Source organism: Etheostoma cragini, chromosome 10, assembly GCF_013103735.1.
Source record: "Etheostoma cragini isolate CJK2018 chromosome 10, CSU_Ecrag_1.0, whole genome shotgun sequence".
In the NCBI taxonomy this organism is placed as follows: Eukaryota; Metazoa; Chordata; class Actinopteri; order Perciformes; family Percidae; genus Etheostoma; species Etheostoma cragini.
Window position 1 is genome coordinate 20,285,488 of NC_048416.1, and position 17,232 is coordinate 20,302,719.

Sequence of the window (17,232 nt, forward strand, 5' to 3'; positions counted from 1 at the left end):
TTCCAGCATTTCTTTTGAAAACCCATTATGGCACACACACACCCCTCCAAACACCAAAAAAGGAAAGAAAAAGAAAGATTCCCAGCGTTAATGTAAACAAAGAGCATTCAAGTGTGGGCTTCTGCAGCACACTACAAAGAAATCCCCTCAAGAGCCAGTGAGCCTATGGTCTGGGACAGGTGCAATTACAGTGATAACATCAGAGCGCCAGCATTACCTACAGTCCTCTCTCCCAGGCTGGAGAATGTGAGGCTCAGGCACAGGAATGCAGCTACCCTGTGCTGTCCTTTCCTTCCTCTCCTTTTCTTTTTGTTTGCACACATGTGTTTACTCTCATTTACTCCTCTGTCTGTGCCGTTCTCTCCTTTCTATCCTCTTTTCTCCCACTACTTATACTCATCGATATATATACATATTTTTTTCTCTCTTGCAAAAACACATGTTCATATATTCACCCCTATTTAGTGTTGTTTGTAAAGCTGCATTTGTTCCAGTGGGATGGAAATCAAATGAAGGGAAATCATGCTGTTACTGTGCAGCTGTCGATTGTGCCCCCCCACCCCACCCTCTTTATTTACTGTGAGCCCCAAACAAGACAGATGCTCAGTTTGTATGCTTCCAGCGTTTCATACATCCATCTTCCTTCCAGGAATTCCTGATTACTGCAGTATTTGTTTGATTGTAGTGAGTGAGTGCCTCCTGTTTGTACAATGTGATGTCCTTGAAGTCAGTGCATCCATCCTGAATGTCCCGGTCTGAGACATCATTTAGCTGCCATGTTATCTGTAAAGGGGGGAAAACTTCACTTAATCCAAAAGACCCTCAACAGATTTTAAACTTCTTATTGAATGGTTATTGCAAGCGTTTAACCAAGCCTAACAACAACAGCTGCAACAAAATCACTGTGCATCTGATTTCAAATTCATGGAATTGGACCATGCAAAAGGGCATAGAATTCATAGAAAAGGACATAAAAAAGGACAGGGAGAAAAAGACCGACAGCTCGTCACAAACCATCAGAGACACGGGGATGAAGGAGAGCATGTAAAAGCAGGTGATGTGACAGTTAATCAACAGATCCCTCTCCTCCCTTCTGGCCCCCATGTAGCACGTCGACATTCAAGGACCTGGAAGGGAACAGTCTGAAGGACAGCGGCCACGAGGAGAGCGACCAGACCGACAGTGAACATGATGTCCAGAGAGGACACTATGTTGACACGGCTGTCAATGACGTGCTGAACATGACTGTCCCCCCCAATGTTTGCCAGCTGCCAGACCAAGGTAGGAAAATCTGTTGCTTGTACTTGAGTGTGCGCTCTGTGTGTGGGGAGGATTGCCACATCCTTTAGAGTGTGTTTTGCCAGTTTCAAGATAAGACCAGTGTGTATTCATGTGCGCACCGGAGGTTGTTTTCATGCCACAAGAGCATCTTTTAAGGTGCATTATACCCATTGCAAGCTTCAGATGTGCAAGTATGAATAACATCACAGTTTTCTTTTTGTGTCTTTGATGTCCTGCTAGAGCAGCTAATGTGAGGGATCTCTGACAGCTAAACCTACCCTTTGATACAGGCTTAGGCAGCATTATTGACTGATAGTAGCTATGTCTGCACTTGAAGTGGGGGCCGACTTCAGATGTGCTTGAATGGCAGCAATTAGGCTCAAAGGTACAAGGTGGATATCTACATACCTCCACGTGCCCTCATCCATTATTCAGCAGGATCATTTAGCAGGGAATTAATGTTGATGTTTCATTTCTGAATCACCGTTTAAAAAGACATCCACTTGGTTGGCAGAAGTCAGTGTAAGGGTCATGTTCGTTCTTAACTACTGCCAGTCAGACTGAGAAAGAGAGTGGGTCAGTGAGAGTGGAGAAAGCTGTCTGCAGCAGACCAGGATGTTACTATATGCACCTGAGGGTATTTAGTAAGCTCAAAGGTAAAACTACATGCACAGCATGTAACAGCTCAGCAGGGCACGCGTGTGTGTGTGTGTGTGTGTGTGTGTGTGTGTGTGTGTGTGTGTGTGTGTGTGTGTGTGCGTGTGTGTGTGTGTGTGCGTGAATGTGTGCGTGAATGTGTGCATGCGAAAATTGCAGACATTTTAGAAAGACTCGTATTAGCAATTTTTTTCTGAGTAAGGTGGAAACACGGAACATTTTATTTTAAAAGCACACTCCCGAGGACAGCACTCCCAGATCACTCGCTGTATCTGAACTTTACATTTGCGCTGTGCTCCAATTTGAGTACTTATGCCAATTTTAGTTTTTCTTCCCTCAGTTAACGTCGACATCGTTTTGGTTCCTTTTTACTAACACTGCCCCAGTAAGTCTGTCTACTCTCTCACTACTCTGCTTTCTTCCTCTTCGGCTCATATAGGAAAGACATTTTAATGAGCAAGAGATAACAAAAAAGGAATCCTAGTTTGTGAAAATGCATGATATTTTTATCAGTGGACTGTGAAGTGTGTGGGTGTGGTTGCAGAAGCAGTAATATACATGTGTAGGCTCTTCCTTGTCTGGTTCCTGGCACATTGAACTAACCTGATGCTTCATTTGGAGCAATTTGGCTTTTGATGTTGTTTGACTGGGGAATAATATTAGGCAACCTACACTTAATGTTAATCTAGAATATAGTCATACAAATGGATCTGCCTTCACAACCTATATATTGTGACTACTAACGACCTAGCTGAGAAATACAGATAGATGTATAAAGATAGATAGATAGATATTTATTGATCCCAAAAAAAATGGGAAATTACAGTGTTACAGCAGCACACAAAATATACATACATACAATATACATGAAATAATAATAATTATAATAACAAAATATAAGAATAAAGTATAAGAATGTAAGAACAAATATTTAAGTATATACAAGATCGGAAAAAACTAAATGTGCAACTGTTTAAATATAAGTATGCTAAAAAAAAAAAAAAAAGAAAAGGGTCAGGAAGTAAGGTTACTTTTGGAATCAACTTTCACCAGGCGTTCCCTCAACGACATCATACAGTAATGAACAATAAAGAGTGAATTTGAGGACTTTTGGTAGCCGGCCCTAATTACTTAACCCTAAAAAAAATGTCATGTGTCTTAAAAGTGTATGCTGACAGGTCCTCTAGTAGTGGGATCTTATTATTGGAGACAATTACAAATGATGTACACAAGGAATATTATGAGTGGGGAGAACTCTCTGAGGCAGTTCTTTTTTCATTAACGCCATCAATGATTGTATCTGTTTCAGCAAAATGGATCCATGCCTTCTGAATGTGTAATGCAGCACCACATTGCTGGGAAACAGAACAAGAGGCTATTTCACAGCTCTGTCCATTCTTTTGACCAGAACAAATAGATGATAACAAAGTATCTGTTTGGAATTACAATTAGATAGTTTGTTATTGACTTTTGTTTTATTGCACTCAGCTCCAGACTCACTTTTGGCCTGCAATTTCCCTCAGTAAGGACTTAACAAAATGGCTTCACTGGACGCTTCCCCCTCCCTTTGTTTTGAAAGTCAGTCAGCAGCAGTGGTCACACCAGAGAGTAATGAGTATCTGTTCATAATTATTAAATGAATTGACCAAAGATCCTTACACGTGCAGAAATGTAATGACATAGCAAATGAAATCGTCCCTCTATTACCATCTCAACGGTTTAATTACACAGTTAAAGGGCATGGTGGGCTGACAGAGACGGGCAGATTCAGCATGACGCACATTTGAATCTGTCTCTCCTGTTGTATGAGGATTTTACATCATCAGATTTTTTTTTGTGGCGCTCCCCAGGAGAACACTAGCTTCTTCTTTTCCCTCCTTCATTTTTTTCTGTGCAAACTCACTTGAGGACGAAGGCAGAAATAGAACAGTTGGGGTTTAGTACAATATGAGAGCCGCAGTGGTTACAGACATGTGCTGATGTGGTTTCACTTTGAGCTCATCTGTCCTAATTGACAAAAAATGGACACTATCTGCTGGTTTTATTGAGTCGATGGAAGGAATTGTCAGAAAACAAATAATCATGTTCACTAAACACCCCACTGCTTAGATATCTTTTGGGACTAACTCTTTTATGTAGTCTGCATCTCCTGCCAGCTAAAGCAGAAAACATGTTGAGAGACTGCAATTGCCAAAGGACGACAACACCCACAAGCTGAGGGTAGAAGAGCCTTGTTTTCTGTGTTTTTATTGTTCTGTTTTCTTGTGTTGATCAGTGCTAAGAACTAAAGGAAGCATAAAGGGGGAAGGAGGAAGGGTTAAACTCTCGGGCTTTTACAGTGCAAATGTTTACCATTCCCAGTGCCATGTAAGGGTGTTGTTTGCCCAGGAGACAAGCCGTTACGTTACCTTCACACAAAGACCCCGCAACCACATCATGTTGTGGGCTTTCATGTGGGAATCCAATTGTGTGACAAGATTCAGCTGCTAACTAGCCCGGCTCTGAATCGCAGTGGGCATTTTTTCTTCTCTGTATGATTTTATGAGTTTGATATTTGGCTTTTGTCCATCAGAGTTATGCTTTTTTTCTTCAGTGATGCGGTTTCAACAAAAGTTATTAATTAATCCTGCACCAGCCACCACCAAGGTAACTTTCAGTGAAGTGCTTGTGAAGAGATTTTATACTTAAATCTGATGCCTCTTTGTTGAATCCCTGCCAAGAGTCTAAAGAGGTGTGTGTGTGTTCTTTTTTGAAAATCCGACCTGAAATATCCTCACCCAGTAGATTAGATTAGGGAAGTATCTGAAAAACAAATTAGATTGAATCTCTTTATAATCTATAAAGGAAGAGATATCTTTAACATGTAATGGCTCAGTCATATCTGCCAATAGAATAATAAAAATAGATGGTATTCCTGTAACTATAAATGGAGAAGAAGAGCTTAATAAAATGAATTTGTCTTTATCTTTATAGGCATGTCTGTGAAGTTAGGGGGATTTGGTTGAAATGTGCGACATGCTAGCTTTGGCTCTGTAGAACCATAAGTGTCAAGGGAGAAGCGAGGGAACAGACTCCGAGGGGGCTGGTGACAATGAGAGCTAAATCTATTTTTTTCTTGACTTCCTTTGATTGTCATAGCTCAAACTTTAATTCCTCTCAGATATGGATGTGCCATGGTTTTTAAGGATTAAGATTCATGTATTGTTAAATCGCTTGCGCTATCTTCGTGGGATGGAAAAGGGGGAGCATGACGTCTCTTCACTGCGTCCGATTTGCGCGTTTAGAGGTTTGGGGTCTTGGTTTTAGAATTATTTTCAGGTCAACGTGTGGGTGTTCTTCAAAAAGAAAAGAAAAAAGCCCTTAATTTTGGTTTATTAGACTCAAAGGGATCCAAGACTGCTCAATTAGCCAGAGCAGGGAACAGGCCTCTTTTATTTCTGACATATTCCTCGGCCTCCACCTCTGGAGAGTATCTCTCATCTATCTGTTAGCTCCCTATGGGTGTGTGCCTGAAGCTGGAGCCCAGGAATGGAAGCCCCCTACGTGGGCCGCAGAATTCTCCATATTCCCTCCTTCCATCAGCAGATCCGCAGGGTTTCACTGTTCCTAATTGATTTCAGCCTCTCCCCCCCCCACACACACATTTCTCTCTCTCTCTCTCTCTCTCTCTCTCTCTCTCTCTTTCTCTCTCTCTCACTCTCTTTCTCTCTCTCTCTCTGTCTCTCTCTCTCTTTTTCCCTCCATGCTTCTTATCTTTCTTCTTCTGTTTCTGTCTACTGACTGCAAACATCTCCAACCCACATCTCCCAACTTTGTGCCAGTCAAGCAGTTCCCTTCCCCTGTTGAATTAAAGAAAGAGTAAAGGCACCTCACATGTTTCTGCTGAAAACTTGCCCTAAATTCAACACGGGAACATTTCTAGTTTGCAGTTCTCTGATCTACTAACGAAAATGCTGACAGGTGTCAGAATCCGGAAGGCAACAGGAACAGGGCTGTGCTGACAATGCTAGAGGAGGAGAGAGAGTCAGTGTGTGTGTGTGTGTGTCTGTGTGTGTGTGTGTGTGTGCGTGTGTATGACAGAGACAGAGATGGAGAGATGAGCTGAGAGTCTAGTAAGCAGTCTTAGCAAGGGAAAATAAAAAGAGGAAAGGAGGAAACAATCTCTCTGACAGGTAGGAGTGATTCTTTATTTCCTTCTCTCACTCCAAGACAACTCTGTGAATGTGCCTGAGGATTAAACTGATTCTCAAACAACATTTGATTGAATTAAGCACCAAAACTCTAGCTGGCAACAACAAGTGTTGCGTTATATTTTATGATTAGATTAACATACAAACTCTATACAGGGACCATCCATTTTGATTTTGATTTGCCTAATCTAATGTGTAACCCATGGTGGAGGTAAAATGGCTGACAGTGACAAAGAGCTCAGTGCAATACAAGCATTAAGTAGCATGTAGTGCGCACGCACTACATGCTCAAACACACCAGAGACTGCTTGTGAGCAGGTGTACTGACATTTGTAATGAACAACCACGATGCAGATTTTGCCTCTCAGATATAAAGACTTGAGGAAGTACTGTATAAGAAAATAAAAGGTCATTTCAAGCTGTGTCCATCTGTGCTCATCTTTTTCATCAGGCTTACATCATTAAATTAACTTTTATAGTCTTTTTTTTAAATTACACCTAATATAGAAAAAAAAAGAGCTGACCAATACAGATCTTTATAATTTAGAAGAAATACATGGATTTTTTCCCCCTCCATCTTTGTATCAACATATCTCACTTAAGTAAAGTAAGCCAATTTCCTACGCTGCTTTCATGTCTGTTCTAAATTAAAATAATTGGCTGTTGCCTCTTGGTAGTATTTGTTTGCAGTATTCACATAAGTAAACCAACAAATTCTTTAAAAAAAGCATATGTGAGCCCATCCCTGTAGTTAATTCCACAAGGGAATAAGTTAAGAGATGTAAAGAAGTGCTTAAACAAACTTGACATGTTTTGATTCTGTTAAGTTTTTACGAGCATCGCCTCCAGCTTCCTCTTCCTAAAATGCACACTTTAATACAGACACATAAAGAAATGCGTGCAAAACATCTTCTTCTCCAGTGCAGACAGAAAACATAGTAATGTTATAATACTGGCATCCCCTGAACTCTCATTTTGCCAAAGCTCTCCTGAATGTACCCAGTGTATTTAATCAGCTCAAGAGGGGACTGCTTATCTTTCTGCACTTGTCATGGATAGCGTATTGAACATATCAGAGAGAGAAATTGGAATAGTTAATTATTTTGTAGGGCTCACAATGAGCCTGATGTATCTCATTGCAGGCCTTCAACTGACAGCTCATTTTCTAGACAATCCTGGCATTCAGTTCACAATGTGGCAGAGAGAGCGGGAGGGGGGACACAGAGACAGAGAAAATAGGGCTTCGGATCTCCATTGCTTATTCATGACGCTGTGGCATGCTAGGTGTGTTAATAATCTCCGCAGAAACCAAGTGAATCACAGTTGTTTGTTGAACACCTAGCCAAGCTGGGCCCCAATCGACAGCAGATGGGAAAACAGGGGGATCAGGATGATTCCAGACAGAGGGAGGGAGATTAAGAACAGGTAATGTGCTGAAGTTGATGCGGGCCGAGTGTGCATTAAACCGAGAGGAGAAAGTACCTGAATTTTAAATAGTGTGTGTACACAATATATGTAGTGTGTGTGTGTGTGTGTGTGTGTGTGTGTGTGTGTGTGTGTGTGTGTGTGTGTGTGTGTGTGTGTGTGTGTGTGTGTGTGTGTGTGTGTGTGTGTGTGTGTGTGTGTGTGTGTGTGTGTGTGTGTGTGTGTGTGTGTGTGTGTGTGTGTGTGTGTGAATGCAAGGGTGTCTTTAAAGGTTAATCAGAGAATGAAGAGGGGAAAGAGAGAGAGAGGAATGAAGATAAAGAGACGGCACAGGAGAGAAATACTGGGGCTTGGGGAAAACAGAGTGAAATTCAAGTAGCAGAGCTGTAGCATCGTCTCCAGTCTACTAGCCTTTTGTGGCTCCGATTGATTCTAGTTCTCTGAGGAAGCGAGGCAGCAGCCATTTTCCTCCTAATCGTACCGCTGTATTTTTAATACTTTGAGGTCGCTCTTTTGGGCACAACCCCTTCTCCACTGCAACAAAGCAAGTACGACGACTGTGGGTTAAAACAGAGGGCCGTGTGCAGTCCCATTTGTACTTAAAATCTTTAATGGGAATAGGATCTTGTACTTCCATTTTGCCATGGATTCTAATCAAAACACAATTTGCATTTAATAGAGATGATCTTTTCTTCATGTGCAAATTCAACATAATGAGAGGTTAACTAAGCCTCCTTCACAATGGTGTTCTTTATTTTACGTCTTTTCCGCTCACAAACAGTTCAAGTGCAGAGGCTGTCTCACGCATCTGTATTGAGACGGTGAAGCCAAGGCAAGTCATTTTACCACTCTGCCCCTTGGACAGAAAATTGCAGATAATATACCTCCAGAACAGATCCTGTGCCTGTGGTGACAACTTTATTTCCTCTAATACACATTTACGAAAAGCATGATTTACCACAGCCTTGTTGCTGTAATGCTATGACTATAGACCGATACTATGTGGAGTAAACAACCTGGTGAGGACATACTATACATATAGACTAACTCAAAGGAGCCTCAGTGTGTGGCTGGAAGTAGGCAGGATAGTCACTGAGTGACTGCCAAAGCAAGGCTTGTATTACAGGGATCCCAGGATATCAGACACCAGGCGGCCTGTGCTCCCTCCAGGCAGGGCAGAGTCTGGCAGCTGGCCCGTAGCCCAGATAGCTATAATCAGAACCATTACCTGTAGCACTGGCTCCCATTTATGAGCCCTCATAGTGGAACCTTTGCTATACTGCGGAGATTAGGAATGCTGGTAAATTTAGAAAAAGCACAAATGGCATGCACATGCTTTAGCTACACCTGCTGCAGAAACATACGCTATATACACAGGAACGCATACATAGCTTTGTGCCACACACACGTGTCGTGAACGGGAAGCGAATTTCTGGTCATTATGGGTCTTGTCACGAGGCATTTGTTTTATCTTCTCCCTCTGTGAAGGTAGAGATTAAGAATATACTCTGCTCTGTTTAAGGGGAAAATCAGCTGTCTCCTGACAAGTACATTGTAGCCCGCAGTTTTCTGTCCAGAATACAAAGAGACATTTATCACTGCAGCTGGTGTAACCAAGGAAGGGGGTGGGGGGGTGCTGCAGCAACGTGCATTTTTTTTAACCCCCATTACTTCCTTTCTGTGGGAAAAACACTATACCTCCATCCTCTTTAATCCATTTGAGATTTTCCACATCCCTATTTTTCTTTTATTTCATTGTCCAATCTCTCCCCCCCTCACAGTTTTTTATTTTTTTTATCTCAGCTCACGTCACCTTGTTTTTCCTGACAACATTAAAACCCAACTGGAATACATAAAGTTATGTCATCCTCCTCAGTTGTGGCAACAAAAGGTTACTGCCTCAAGCTTACTTCTATAATATTTCCATATTTTTCTCTCCTCTCTCCTCATGTATATTCAGTGCAAATGATTTATTCTGTAACATTTTATAGCCGTTGAAATGCTAAATTTCTCTGCATATGCTGTAAAACATAGCATGGCAGAATGTGCTCTTCGGATTTGAGCTCAGCAGAAGTTAAACAGAGGTTAAAGAGAAGTCGTCCAAACCACCACTACCATTACTATCTTTCATTCACCAATTAGTGTCAGTGATCCCTCGCTGTCCCCTAGATGGCCTTGCAGGGATGAGCTCACTATGTTGTAATTCGACATTTTGAGTAGGTCTCAATAGTGGTAGGCGCGTTTCTGCTGCCAGTGACCCAGATTATAAACTATTGATGAGAGAGTGAAGGCACAGTAGCAGAGAAGAGCTAAGAGGTGTGTGGAGACCCAGGGAGTCTTCACCGACCTTTTCTTGGCTACCGGTCTCCGCAAGACTTGTCTTTCAACACGTTTTCATATTCAAGAACTTCCCCGGTCTTTTTAACCTTTTGTATCGTTTTTCAGTGGTTTCACATGCACACTAGTAATTCAGGTTAAGGACACACATTTATATAAAAAAGGACACATTTTGACTACAGAGTTTAACAGGGTTGTCTTAGTTGGGTAAGATCAAAATTGTAGTGGGCCTAACCTGACCAACACAGTGAGTTCATTAGTCAATCTGAATTATACAGACATTGTATTCAGAGTTCCGCCTGTTTTGACTCTGTTCATGTGTGCGAAAGGTCAAGAGCTCAACAGGATGCAGAGTGGTGTTGCTGCATTGTGGCGTAGCTGGCGGTGGTGGATAATCAAATTAGAGCAAATTCATCAACATTAAAAACATTATTCACAAGGGCCCTCCGATTTTGTATTGTTCCGCTAATAAGATGTTCCCTTTAGGCTACCACTTTCTGGGCATTAAGCTCATTATCTAACCAAAGTAGTATATTATGTAAAATCACGTTGGTGTTATCCATGTAAAATCTAGTGTAACTGTTACATTAATCTGCTTATTTACAATATATGTGAAAATTCCTGTCTTACAGTCCAGGAGACTTTACTTTCCTTACTTTCATGTAAATGACTAAAGGACAGAATTCAGTCAATGGCTGCATCTTGCCAGCCAAATGTGACTTTTCAAACCCTACTGCCCCCCCCCCCCCCCCCCCCCCCCCCCCCCCCCCCCCCCCCCCCCCCCCCCCCCCCCCCCCCCTCCCGTCTTTAAAGGGGAGGATAAAAGGTAATGGGAGAGGTTGGCTGTTAAGTTTAATGGCAGACAGGAAAGTCTCAGAATGGCTCTTTTTAATGATGTGCCTGCTCTCATGCAGTCCTCGTTAAAGATGAGGCCAGGATGCATGCAGAAGACAGGGAGGGAACTGTAGCCAGACACTGCACTACACCCCCAGCATCTGTAAGATCTGCAGTGGGGGTCTCAGCCTCCTTTGTCCGTTTGCATTGTAGAAACCCTGCGCTCCTTTTATATTCAGTTCACATTAGCATCAAAAAATAAATAAAGCAAGCAATCAGGCCGCGACCTCTTATATCCACGGTGCTTCCAGCCCCCCTCCCTCCCTCCGTTCTCCTCTGCCTCCTCCGCTACACTCAACATAGGTTTAACTTGCTTGGATTTGCAACTGAATGTCAAGCTTGGTGTTTGGCTTTACCACAGGGCAGGTTGTTCCTCAGCTGTCTCCAGAGAAAAGGAACTCAAGGATCGAGGGGAGCGAGGGAATTAGATCTATGACACCTGTCACTTCCACTCTGCTGCACCTTGCTCCCTTGCCACACATAAGGACTTTTCATGTCACAGCTCAGCATGTTATCATGAGTGGGCACAGGGCCTGAGAAATCCAATTACTACCACTGTGTCAGACCCCTGCCATCTTCCTTATGTATGCTATAGTCATGTTCCTCAAATCAGAAAAGATGTGCCTATTAGTTCCTTCTCTTTTGTTCAGACCAGGCTTCCACCTCCATTTCAATCTGTGTGTCTTAGATACGAGCTGCAGCTCTTCTCATAGACTGCTTCACTGCTGACAATCCTCTTTAAAGTGTAGCACTGGCTGGTGGGTGGCTAATGCTAAGGACATTGGTTCTGACTGTCTGATATTAAGTGGTAACATGGTGCAGACCTCACTCTGGTGAATAATGGAGAACCTTGGAGAGAGTCAGCATGCCTCCCAGATGCCAAACTAAATGGCCTTTGTGGTAGGGAAATAGAAAGTGTTAGAAAGGCTTCCCTCTTGCTTTGTCTCTGCCCAGTAGGTGTAAATCTAATGCATCTCCACGCAGCAAGGGGCTCGCTGTTTCTTTCTTCTTTATTTTATATGCCTCTGAGTGACACTGTCAATATGGTTTATGGTTCAATTCATGATCAGTGCCCCAATGGGGCCCACCCCCTCTCACTGTATGTGTTTCTGCATGCTAGTCCATCACAATAATACCACCACACTCACCATGTTACAGTGTCCTACTTTCAGAGGTTGTTAAAATTGTCAAGAAAAGGAAGAAAAAGAACAGAAAAGGGAAGAAAGTGAGAGGGTGTAGGAACCATGCTGGTGCTTCTGTGACAAGATAAAATGGAATATTAAACACATAGTCCTGGCTGACACCAAGTGAACATGACTGAATGAGAAGTCACATTGTATTAATTATGTAGGCCACTCTTTTGAGGCAAAGCTAAAGCTCACAGAGAGAGGGAGAGAGAGAGGAAATCCTAAGATATTGGTATGCTGCCCTGTTGTTTGGGCTGGACACATTGACAGGCGTTGAAGGATTGTGTTTATTTCAGATGGCTAATAGAAATAGCACTTGAGAGAGGAAAAAATAATCTTAAAGAATGAGTATAAGAAATGTCTCTTTATGGCAAATGTGAGACTACGATGGTTTCTTACTCTATGATGTTTATGGGTTATAAACATAAGTTTATCAGTTCATAGCACTGCCATCCCTAAGCCAGCGTCTCCTCTCCATCCCTTCTTCCTGTATAGCTTTCCTCTACCCCCCAATCCCATTCACAGATGTAATTTAAGAGTCTGTTTCTGTTCCCCTTGCTTCTCCCAGACTCAAGGGTTTAGGAGCAAATTAGCTTGCTAGCTCGGTCAAGCTTAAACACAGAAACGCTGCATTTGTGCCAGTGTATTTAAAGATGTCCTCTGCCGATGCATTGTTGAGGAAACAAGCCAAGCAGACAAAGGCAGGCGGGCAGGCAGAGTGGGCAGGTCTGCAAGTGGGACGCCAGCGGCCTGCTGGGCTGAGTTCTTGGGAGTGCATTGTATTGTTGGTGTGGGCCTGGAGCACCTGAACACATGTTAATTCATAGCCCATCATTGGAAGGGCAATTTGGTTGTGAGAATCGACAAGGGTGGCATTTGTCGTGTCATTATTGTGAAGTATATTACATCACAGTACAACCCAATACTTCTTCTACCTTGATCAAAAAATGAATAAAAAGCTGGAAAATATAAGTGAATGTGACATTCTTGCTTTTTCAAACCATGAGAGCACTGAAACACCTATGAAAAAGTCCAAGTGCTCCTTTGTCATATGAATGGAACACATTATTTCAAATCTTTATTGTAGATGATATTATGTTTTTTGTTGTTTTGTTCTAAGTGTTGAAAGGGGAAAGTGTTATATTATCAATCATTCTCATCATTATCAATAGACTGGCAAGCAACCAACCTAGTGGCAGTTGTATAGTTAATGTAACTTACCTTTCAATAAGATAACATTCTCTCCTGTTTGAATTCCTCCCCGCATGATGTTTCCTCACAACATCTTGTAAAAGTAATATCTTGTAAGTAATGTGACTAAGATGAGCTCAAGTTGCAGTTTCATTTTGTCTAATTGCATTATTTTTCATCCTGTATCTTTCATATTTTGAAATTATTATCCCTTTTACAATACTTTTAACTCAAAGATGGGTTTCTCTGTTGAAATTCATCACTGAATTATACCCCTGATTAGGTTTTCTTGGAAATGTTTTATACAGTATGGCCACAAAAATGATCTAATTTACTGCCACAAAGTTATTAAGATGATTTCTTGTTCCAATGACAGCGATATGGTTGCAGATGAAAGCACATACATATTCCAAGGTATTTTACAGTTTGTAGTAATCAGCTGTATGCAAATAACAATTTAACCAAATACACTCCCTGAATAAGTCCTGACCCCTAAGAGAAGGATTTCAAGTACCTTGGGGTCTTGTTCTGGAGTGTGGGGACAATGGAGCTGGAGATTGGCCGGAGAATCGGCGCAGCGGGTGCGGTATTACACTCATTGTATCATACCTAGGGCTGCACAATTATGGCCAAAATGACAATCACGATTATTTTTGATCGATATTGAGATCACGATTAATTATCACAATTATTTGTTGATTTTAGCCAAAACAAATCTTTTTGTCACATAGGCTATTTATAACTGCTTTCAGACAGTATTCTGTCTTAAGTTGGATGTTGTATACATACAGCTACACATCTAAATGAAAATTAGCTATCTGAAATAAATAGACTACGATTTATTTTTAAAAGCTCCTTCACTTGTTTTCAACAATAGCTGATTAAAAGAGCTAGGGAGAAAGAAGGAGTAGAAGAACTCTGACTGGCACATAATCAGACAGTGGTTCACGGAGCAGTAGATTGGCTTTGCAAAAAAAAGAAGTGTTCTATGAAATTACGCGTAAATATCAAAATAAAAATATATATATATATATAAAAATAAAATATCGCTTGATCACGCAAATTTGATTGTGGGAAGCCAAAATCGTGATTGTGATTAAAATTTGAATACTTTTGCAGCCCTAATCGCACCGTTGTGATGAAAAGAGACCAAAGCCAGAAGGCAAAGCTCTCGGTCATGACCAGAAGAACAAGATGCAGGGTACAAGCGGCCAAATGGAGTAGAGCCGCTGCTCCTTCACGTCGAAAGGAGCCAGTTGAGGTCGTTCGGGCAACTGGTAATGATGCGTCCTGGGGGCCTCCTTAGGGAGGTGTTCCAGGCATGTCCAGCTGGGAGGGGGCCTCGGGGAAGACCCAGGACTAGGTGGAGAGATCATATCTCCAACCTGGCCTGGGAACGCCTCGGGATCCCGAGGTTAATGTGGCTCGGGAAAGGGAAGTTTGGGGTCCCCTGCTGGAGCTGCTGCCCCCCGGGACCTGATACCGGAAAAGCGGACAAAAATGGATTTATGGACGGTTGGAGACTTTATGACCCTCTTCCCATCATCATCATCATCATAATAATGTAGTTATAAATAGGAATTTATTTTCCAACATCATGTACTATACCCTGAACACCATGTTTTTGGTTAGTTTGTGATTTGATGTTTTTTGCAACTAGAATGACGTTTTATCCCAAGTGCTTTATTTTTTACGAAGTCCCCCAACACATCCTGCTCTATACCCACATTCCAAAAAAAACCTGTGAAATGGCTTTTTAAAAATGACAATCTATCTCCTTTTATCTAAAGTGGTTCAGAAGAAAATTGCAGGCAACAATTTCTGTTTGCTGTAAGAGCAGTGATTTGACACAAATAGTAAATCCTGAACAGAATCTGTTCAGTTTGTGGTTACTTTTTCATCATAGCAGTCCGGAAGAAGGCCTATTTCTCTGTCAAGAATGTTGCTGGAATGGCCGTGTAGTTAAACATTTGGGCTGTGCTCAGGCAGACATGATACTGGACTTCCCAGAGGCTTTCTGATAGAGGCTTAAGGTCTCTGTGCCTTTGTGCCTAAGTTAAATCCAGTTCAGAGGGCTTGTTGAAAGAGAGTTAAACAGCCACTGGCTCATGTAGTGTATGAGAACCAGGACATGAATTAGGGTCCAAATACCTGCAGATCACACAAGATCTGACTGCTGTAAAACATGTCCCTCCAAGCGTTGCATATGTCATGAAAGGTAATGCTTCAACAGCCTAACTGAGACACTGCAACTTCTAGGAGTCAGTTATGGTAAGGGCACGGCACAATAAGGTGAGAGAATCTGCTTAGCAAGCTTTTTTATAATATAGTATTTGTTGCTGGGGCATTAAAGCCGGCCGGGCCACCCAACCCGTGCATGTCATCATGACAACCAGCTCGCATCGTTTCCTCTACATTGAGCAGTCCATTGGCTAGTGGTCCTGCTTTTAAATAAAGCAGTGCTCTGCGATGACATAGTGATTTATAAAACAGAATAGCGATTGCTTTTTCCCTCCCGCTGCTGTTACACAGCTGTTAAACAGATGCTGTTTGTACCAATTTAGAAGCTAGTGCATTGTTTGTCAACACCAGTTTGGAAATTCATTCTTTATACCAAGACCTGCTGGAGAATGCACAGGCTGGGCTGGATGGGCCCGCAGCGAGGGAAGGAATACAGACAGAAGAAGGCAACATTTGCAGGAATTTGGCTTGAACGGTGGCTTTCTTTTAAAACAGTTACTGACAAGTGCTTATTAAAAATTGCGACTGTAAGACTGGCTCAAAATTAAGTTTACCTGCTTTTGACACTCTCTGCAGTGCGGGAGGGATTAGACAGTGAATTCCTTTTTGATAAATTGACTGGTACTACCGCTCAGAAACAGAACCAGTGCCACGTGAACTCCTGGACTTACCAGCCATACGCCCAATGACTCTAATTTACTCTACAATTGCTTTTCGACATGCATTTCTGCCTATCTTGACCAGATAAGCAGATACAAGAGATTTTTGGGTGGATTTATTTAATTACAGCAATGAATGTGAGACAGCAGTACTGATGAGAGGAGGACAGAAGGAGGAGAAGCATAAAGTATTGGCTTGTGCAGGGTGCTGCGAGGGATGAATCTGGGGGTGTCGGAGGGGGACCGCTGGATGTGACTGAACCAGATGCTGAGGGGAGAAGGAGAGGACTCTGTGCTGTGTAGAGAATGATGGCTTGCATGGCGCAGTATGGGTGCCCCTCTACTGTTTGTAAAAACAAGACCATCACACTCCATCTTGCCACTCCCGCAGGAGCCAGGCCTCCAGGCTGATTTATGGCCCACAGACTGAATTGGCTGGCAGGGATGACGGCAGTGCTTGGACTCTCCCTGGTGAGTAGTGTGGGAGGCTGCTTTGCCCAGCCGCAGCCTCAGCTGGCCATAGACCTGCCCTCTGCTGTAGTTCGGGCAGACTAGATGTTAAGTTCCATCCCCAGTGTTAGGACCAGGCAGGGCCAAGCGTGTTACGGCTCAAGCATGCTTTGGAGTCTGAGCACCAACCATTCGCAGACAGTCACCCTCTATTCGGCTGGTGCCATATTTTCAGATTTTCTTTTCCTCCCCTGTGATACTTTCATCAGCTTCTGCATCACGGGCTCCATCACCACTCTGTAGTAACAATTTAGATTTAATCAATCTTTGCCATGTGACTGCCAGGATGGAAAATTAATATGGAGTGCAATTAGAAAACAGCCATCTCACTGTCAAAGATACACCAAGATGAGTGCAGAAAAGTGGATGCCATTTTTGCAGCAAATAAAATCCTTGTGTACACCACTGCTCCCAGACTGTCCACAGAAAGGGTACTGAGGTCACATGTATTTAACTTCCTGTAAATCACATTCTTTTGGACTATATACCAGTCCTCTCACACAGCTATAAAAAGAGACTTAAAGCAAGCTGTTTTCTCTTTCAATCACCAGTACTCCGTAATTGCTTCTCAGACTTTGGGACGAGCTACAGTGGGTACGGAAAGTATTCAGACCCCTTTAAATTTTTCACTCTTTGTTTCATTGCAGCCTTTTTCCAAAA

The 17,232-nt window shown here is 42.4% G+C and overlaps 1 protein-coding gene across 8 annotated transcripts in view; it reads left to right on the plus strand.

Moving 5' to 3' along the window:
* The window catches only part of pcdh19 (protocadherin 19), a 54,570-nt gene that overhangs the window by 30,219 nt on the left and 7,119 nt on the right, over window positions 1-17,232 (plus strand). For 4 of the 8 annotated variants that reach the window (XM_034883228.1, XM_034883232.1, XM_034883230.1 and 1 more), the window contains exon 4: window positions 1,097-1,281. In XM_034883228.1, the coding sequence (XP_034739119.1) occupies window positions 1,097-1,281 (185 nt within the window). The remainder of the gene's footprint in view (window positions 1-1,096; window positions 1,282-17,232) is intronic. The other 4 variants (XM_034883229.1, XM_034883233.1, XM_034883231.1 and 1 more) reach the window with 1 other exon arrangement.